Source organism: Pteropus alecto, unplaced genomic scaffold (genome assembly GCF_000325575.1).
Source record: "Pteropus alecto unplaced genomic scaffold, ASM32557v1 scaffold276, whole genome shotgun sequence".
In the NCBI taxonomy this organism is placed as follows: domain Eukaryota; kingdom Metazoa; phylum Chordata; class Mammalia; order Chiroptera; family Pteropodidae; genus Pteropus; species Pteropus alecto.
This window is the reverse complement of record NW_006438074.1, coordinates 6,708,587-6,715,811: the sequence shown is the minus strand read 5'-3', so window position 1 is coordinate 6,715,811 and position 7,225 is coordinate 6,708,587. Positions and strand designations below refer to the sequence as shown.

Here is a 7,225-nt window from a genome sequence, read left to right as displayed (position 1 = left end):
CTCACAAATATTAATATCGCCACCAGCAGTAAGCAACAAATTGTAGGGAGGAGGGGCTTGAGGGAAAAGTTAGGAGAAAAGCATGGAAAAGATGAAGAGACAAAAGACATGATTTCAATAAGATTTAAATGAACAGGCAAACACCCCATTTGTGTTAATCTTGACTTTCTTCACTGCTACAGGTGCTTATGTGACACTGACCTAGCACTCCCAAAGGGACGCCAAGTATTTTGCCAGAGGGACTGCTGGTCTGCTAAGATAAATACTTAAAAAGAAAAAAACCCGACAACACAGGTTTTGGTAATCTTACTTTAAAAAAGGTTATTACAAAGATGTCAGTAACTATCCAAATTCACTTAAAATTTAACCTCGCTTAATTTCCAAAGATACTTTGGGATCTGACTGTTCTTGAAGGAAAGCCTAGGCCTGAACCTACTAGAACTTGGTTCCTCTATAAGAATGTGTTGGAGGCAGGTGTTCGCAAAGGAGAACTTGAAAAGAAATGCTACTAAATACCAGTCACCTCTTGAGAAGCTAGTCCACTTGTGTTGCCTCATTTGGTGAATGGCAGGCTCTCTTCAAAGAGGCACGTGCAGAAGCTGTTAAAATCCTCCAGATGCCCCCTTTTCAGTGGATATCTCTCTCGAATATAAAGTCAACTTTCAATGTGTCTTGCCATCATTTTCCTGACTCTAGCCCCAAATTAACTACAGTTGCCTTTAGCATCTAAGACAGCGGGCATTATGACCTTCTACCAAGGCATGTGGCATAGATGCTAAAGCACCAGTCTTACACGGTGAGAACCACGTTAAAAACCAATGGATAAAGTGGCAGAGCCTCTAAACTAAGAGATTTAATTACAGAACACTGTACTGTCATAATTACTATTTCATTTTGAGTATAAAGTTCTCCACTTTTCCTTAAAACTGAATTCCACCTTCCCTGAGAATAGGGTTAAGAGAAACATCAAAACTCAAAATGCCCAGGGCCTTTTAAAAGACAACACAACGGAATGTCTATATCCAGTCGTAATGTGTTGTTTCTACTCTAAAAGCTTTCCATTACTCCAGGTTTTAATCTCACCTCCCTCTGAACTCTAGGAATACAGGTGGAGATGGGCGAGGTGAGACGAGAGACTGAGGAAGTGAGCAGCTGTCACGTGCTGGCTGTTCTCACTGGATGGCAAGCGGCCATGGACCGAAGCTGGAACCTGAACACTTAATGCTGGTGTCCTACTGACAGGATGAGTGGGATGAGGCAGCCCAGAACCAGGGCTGCCACCTCCAGGCGGCTGAGGCCTCTCCCTCCATTGGGGTCAGGTTTGTGACTGTGCCCCATTCCGCCCACCTCAGGGAGGACATGTACTGTGGCAACATAAAGAAATGTCCCGGCAGAGAAAAGCATGGCCACTCCTGTGGCATTGACCTCTGAAAGGGCTTCTTTACTGCTCTGTGAATTCAGAGAGAGAGAAAAGAAAAATTAAGTCAAGTAAACTTCAGGATCAGGAAGAAGTCTCAATAAAAAAAAATCACTCAATAGTCACAACTGGTGTTATCTGGGACACTGGGGACATCTTGAGGTCAGAGTAAATTTATGTTATTTATGGAAAGCTTCCAAATAAGGGTTTAAGACTATTGGTAATGAACACAACTGCTTTTCAAACAAACTTCAAATCTGGTTGAACAGGTTTGGCCTATATTATTCTTAAGATGGAATTCACAGCATTATTAATGCAGATATTAAAATTCATACATTTATTTGTCTAGGCTACTAATATTAGTATTAATATTTAATACTAAGAAGCACCTACAGCCTGGTGCTTGCGATACAGTGGTAATCAAGGTGCAGTACCTACCCTCACAGAGCCGAGACACATCTCAAAAGCTAATCTTCACACAATTAATTTCAACTTTTTCTATTAAAAAAGTGGATTTATGGATTAAGACAATTAACATTTTAAGGAAAGAACATGCCATAAACCTAACTCCCACCTCCAGAATTATTCCTTCCTTTCAAAAGTCCTAAAAACTTATACTGGTTAATGAAGTGATAAATAGGATACTGTTTGAAACTATATTGCTCATTGACTGAAAGACGATAAGGCTCTTCAGGTGAACAGAAAGGGGTTCGTAGCTCATTTGTTAGCAATCCAGATCAATAAACTCTTGACTAACCATTCTTTAACCATCACATTTCTCATATATTCCTTTTAATACAAGTTTTACTATATCAAATATGAATCAAAAGACACTGAGAAGAATCAGTGCCCTTCAGAGAGAGAGTGGGGGAAAGCAGTTCCCATGAACCAGTCCTGAGTCAGTTTGGTTCTAAAATTTTCTTCCTGTTGCCTGCCAGGTGACATTTAAGTAAAATGGGGAGGGCTGCTGTGAAAAACTGCAGCCCCAGTAGACAGAATTATAAGGCATAGAAAGGTCCTTCTTGAATAGCAGGGTCTGAGCTGACAAATTCATGCCACTTCAGGTCTGAAGCTATGTTCAGTACAATGATAAAGAACTGGAGATATATATATATTAAGTTTAGTTGGTATACAACATTATATTAATTTCAGGTATACAATACAGTGATTTGACATTCATATACTATACAATGTGATCACCTCACTAAGTGTAGTAACCATCCGCCACCATGCAAACTTATCACAGTATTATTGACTATATTCCTCCTCAACTTTTTCACCCATCCCCCTCACTTCCCTCGCCTCTGGCCACCACCAGTTTGTTCTCTGTGAGTCTGTTTTTGTTTTGTTTGTTCATTTGTTTTGTTTTGTTTTTAGATTCTAAGAGATTGGATATTTAATATTCGGTGATATGAGAGCTGGGAGTAGAAGAATCTGAGTCTTAAATGAACATATACATCTCAGCTCATTCCCTACTCTTCTCAAGGCTGCTGCATGCTTGTCACTTATACTTCAAGTTTCTACTTAAATATTAAATAGGTATTGCAACTTATTACATATCTGTCAAATAAAATTAGCATGTTGGTTAGGTTTAAGTTATATTATTTTAAATATCATGTATTTGTGCAAACATTTTTGAAAACTAATGAGAAAGAAGTTTTCAAATTAAATGAATAAGGAAATACTCAAAATTTATAAGGAAGATTGACTCGAAATTAAGACATTTATCTTTTACAAGTTTTTACTCCTAATTTTATCTTTCTTTAGTTTGAGGGAATAATTGAATTGAAAATTCAACATAAGAGACCATAAGTTCTAGTAGATCACAAAAGAATTAAACACTTGTCCAGATAAGCTAGGAATGAGTCAGATTTACCTTACTCAGTCCTAAGAATGTCACCAAAGACATGACTGGTGCTGCCAGTGCAAAGACCAGCAAGTGCTTTCTGATTCGATTCCGCTCTAGGCCAGCATGCATTAAGAAGGAAACCAGCCCAAAAGCAGCTGGTGCCTGAAAAAGAAAAATTATCCCTTATTATTACTCCAGAAGTGTGACTTGCTTCTACATTATGAAGTACATGTAATTTGACTAAATTTTCATACAAAAACACCCAAGCACAGTACTAAGACTGATTATGCCTTTTAGGAATTAAATGTTCTAATCTAAGAAAATATCATATTTGTATATGTGTGTGTTTCTTAGATAGTAGGAAAAGAGAAACAGTCGAGAAAAGAGCATAAGAAAAACATTTATAAACAAAAATTACTATAAAATATAAAAATCTGTAGAGAATACAACTTTATGTATGTAATCATAAAAAAATAAAACCCCTTCTAGTAAAAATTTAAGAAAATGATCGGCAAAAACAATGACATTAAATTATTTAAAATAAACAGCAATTATGAAAATAACTAAAAGATTTTTCTCATTCCAGAAATATATTAATGACCAAAGAGAAATTTTAATTATGAATACATTCAATATTAAATCTTACACCAAAATTTTGCATACCTTATGTAGCATTATTGCCACAAACACAATTAACTGTACACTAGTCTGTGAAGTAGAAGCTGCTGCTCCCAGTGCGACTCCGTCAGCTAAATTTGAAAAAGGCAAAACATAAAACACTATAAACAACAACTATAATAGTGTAGTGGCTGAATGTGTGGGCTTCAAAGTCAAGTAGAGCTGGACTTGACTCTGGGAAGGTTACTTAAACTTTCTGAACCTTCGCCCTCTCATTTCTAAAATGGGTTCAATAAAGTATATATTCTTAGGGTTTTCATGAGGGTTAAATGATAACATATATAAAAAGTTTAGCACCTGGGGCAGAATATTTAATATGTCAGCTATTACTGTTGTTGTTATTAGAAAGAGTATGAAGCTCAAAAATTCACTGATTAATCAAATTTTAATAACAGAAATATTGAAGAATTTCAAAGGACGCATCTCTGCATCTTGCAGATGAAAAAACAAAGACACTAGAACTCTATAGATGATTTATATATAATGAGTAAATGCTGGTTGAATGGATGAATTCTGTTAGAAAAGCATGTGATACTAGAAAGGTCCAGATGATAGTGTGCCACCTTTCACAGTCTTTGTCAATGACAGAATCCTTCTACTCAGACTGGCTGCAGTCTACAGCCCACCTCTGCCTAAACTGACACTTCGGGTATATACTGGGCAGCAGGGCTGTTCAGTACAAAAGTGCTGAGGCCCTTTTCCAGATGGGATTCTTTGGCAGAGGTCAGAAAAATTTTCTTAAAGGGACAGATAGGAAATATTTTAGGCTTTGCCAGCCATTTGGTCTCTTGCAACTACTCAACTCTGCCATTATTGTGCGGAAGCAGCCACAGATAATATGTAAGCAAGTAGGCACGGCTATGTTCCAGTAAAACTTTATGTATGAACACTAAAATTTGAATTTTATGTAACTTTTACGTGCCATGAAATATTTTCAACCAGTAAAAAAACCATTGTTAGCTATAAACCCCTGAAGCTGAATACACCAGGGCTTGAGCTTGTATTGGAGGACTTCATTAAGCAACCCTTTTCCTGAAGGCCAGCCCAAGAGCATTTCATGAGGATGGTCCCTGTGAAGTAAACACTGTCTTCCCACTGCGCAGCACAAAAGAAAGGGGTTCCCTACCTGCAGCATGGACGACCAGACCCAGTGTGGTGGTGATTTTGGAATTGCTAGGCCTTGCTGTTTCTGGATCTGAAGTAAAAATAAGCAAGGCAGCCATTAAGCAATGTGAAACAAGAGCTGTTAGAACACTGACCTGGAAGTGGAAGAATTCTTTGAAAGCTCTTAAAATAGTGGATTATTTTTCTTGCTTTTTTCTTCTGCTTCTATCACTTAGAAGTTTCCCCCTGTCTTAAAGAGGTGGGCAGGAGGGAACTCTTCATTTGACTCAGCCTTTCCTGAACAGACAATGTATAAACCCCAGCTGCCTCATACCCCTCAACTTTCTACCTCTCCATGGAAAGTACTCTGTCTGTGGGCTCTGATCACTTCTCTCCAGACCATTCAAATTGTCATTGCCTATCTCATCTTCCTCAGCCTCCTCCTGCAACTTCATCTTTATTCTAACATTTGCCTTCCTCCATTTTTTTGCCACCATCCTAACCTAAATTTTCATAAACTAAAACCTAAATTACAATAGGCTCCCAACTGGTTTCCCCTTCTTCTCATATCTTTGTAATCTAAACTCATCTTCTATGTCCTTGTTGGATTCATCTTTCTGAAACACCGTTTCTTCTGATGTGTCTGTTAACCAGTTAAGAATATGATGCTTTTCATAGTCAGTCCAAACTGATCTATTCGGTAGGTTCTTAAGCCCTTTACCAACTGATATCTTTTTTTTCCACTATCCAGTCCAGTTAAAACCAGTTTCCTTTAACACTCTCTAACAAAATATTCTCATTCTCCTTTCCCCAAATCTCCTCACCCCTACTACTTGGCACATACTGAACTTTTCAGCTTGTCAATTCAAAACCTAGACATTATTCAAAGTCTGATTCTAGGACCACTTCCCTCAAGAAAAAAAGAAAGATTAATTCCAGTTCAAAACAACTCTCCCCTTGCTTAGAAACCTAGAGCTCTATGCACACAGTCTCTGCGTGAGGCTCCAGAGTTTCTACTGTATCACTACCTTAGATTTAGAAAACTATTTTCATTTAAATATGTCTTATATCCCCAGATTGACTGTAAACTACACAGAATTAAAATTTCTATCTCTCTATTTCTTTTTTATATTACTTATAGAATGTTAGCAGAGCACTGGCACCTAACAGTTGCTTAATAAATCTTTGTTGAAGAATGAAAAGTATTTATCTGTATCACTTGAATACTACTGCTATTATAAGAAATATACAAGTAAAAATATCCAAACAATGTAAAGTTAAAAGAAGAGGACATCAAAATGCCAGGTGAAATGACAGATGGAAATTAGTCAAATAAATTCCAAGGGATTTAATCTTCTTGAGGAGCCCAGCACAGAGAAGGAATGGTTTACAATGGAAAAAGCATATACAATAAAGTAACATTATCATTTTACCAATAAAATTTATCTTCTAATTAAAACCCTGCAAGGAAGGAAAGCTAAGGCCTCTAATCACTCTGAGACAACAAATATTTCAATATCACCCCACAATGGGAAGAACCATCGTATTACACTGCATAAAAAACTTGTTTTGGCTTTTCTTTATACACAGTTTTGTTATAATTAACATCTTAAAAATTAAAGGCTTTAAAATTAGAACACAGTGTTTATAAATCTATCGGAAGACTGTAGAGTTGTCTCTCCATATCTATGGGGGATTGGTTCCAGATCTCCTCCCACCCTGCCGCAGATGCCCTAGTCCCTTACATAAAATGGTGTAGTATTTGCATAAAACCTAGGCATATCCTACTGTATACTTTAAATCATCTCTAGATTACTTCTAATACCTAATACAATGTAAATTTTATGTAAATACTTGTTATACTGTTTTGTTTAGGGAATAATGACAAGAAAAAAAAGCCTCTACATATCTAGCACAGTCTTAACTACATAGTACATGTCAGCACAACGTAACATTTTCTTCAAATATTTTCTGCAGTTGGTTAAAATCATGGATGCTGAACCTACAGATACAGAGGGCCAACTGCACTTTAGCAAAAATTTAATAAATGAATTAACTTTTACTGATATTTAATAATATATAATACCCTGCACATAACACGTAAAACCAGGTCATCAGATACATGAAAGCCATCAAAAACAATGACTTCAGAGATGAAATAGAAGGAATAAAGTAAC

At 36.8% G+C, this 7,225-nt stretch overlaps 1 protein-coding gene across 2 annotated transcripts in view; it reads right to left on the bottom strand.

The window, feature by feature from the left end:
• The window catches only part of SLC39A9 (solute carrier family 39 member 9), a 36,583-nt gene that overhangs the window by 1,980 nt on the left and 27,378 nt on the right, over positions 1 to 7,225 (bottom strand). Inside the window, exons 4-7 of one of the 2 annotated variants that reach the window (XM_006915159.3) lie at positions 5,071 to 5,139; positions 3,930 to 4,015; positions 3,294 to 3,428; positions 682 to 1,449 (exon numbers count right to left, since the gene is read on the bottom strand). In XM_006915159.3, the coding sequence (XP_006915221.1) occupies positions 1,219 to 1,449; positions 3,294 to 3,428; positions 3,930 to 4,015; positions 5,071 to 5,139 (521 nt within the window). In that variant the 3' untranslated portion in view covers positions 682 to 1,218. Of the gene's footprint in view, positions 1 to 681; positions 1,450 to 3,293; positions 3,429 to 3,929; positions 4,016 to 5,070; positions 5,140 to 7,225 lie in introns of those variants that run through there. The other variant, XM_025049087.1, reaches the window with a different exon arrangement.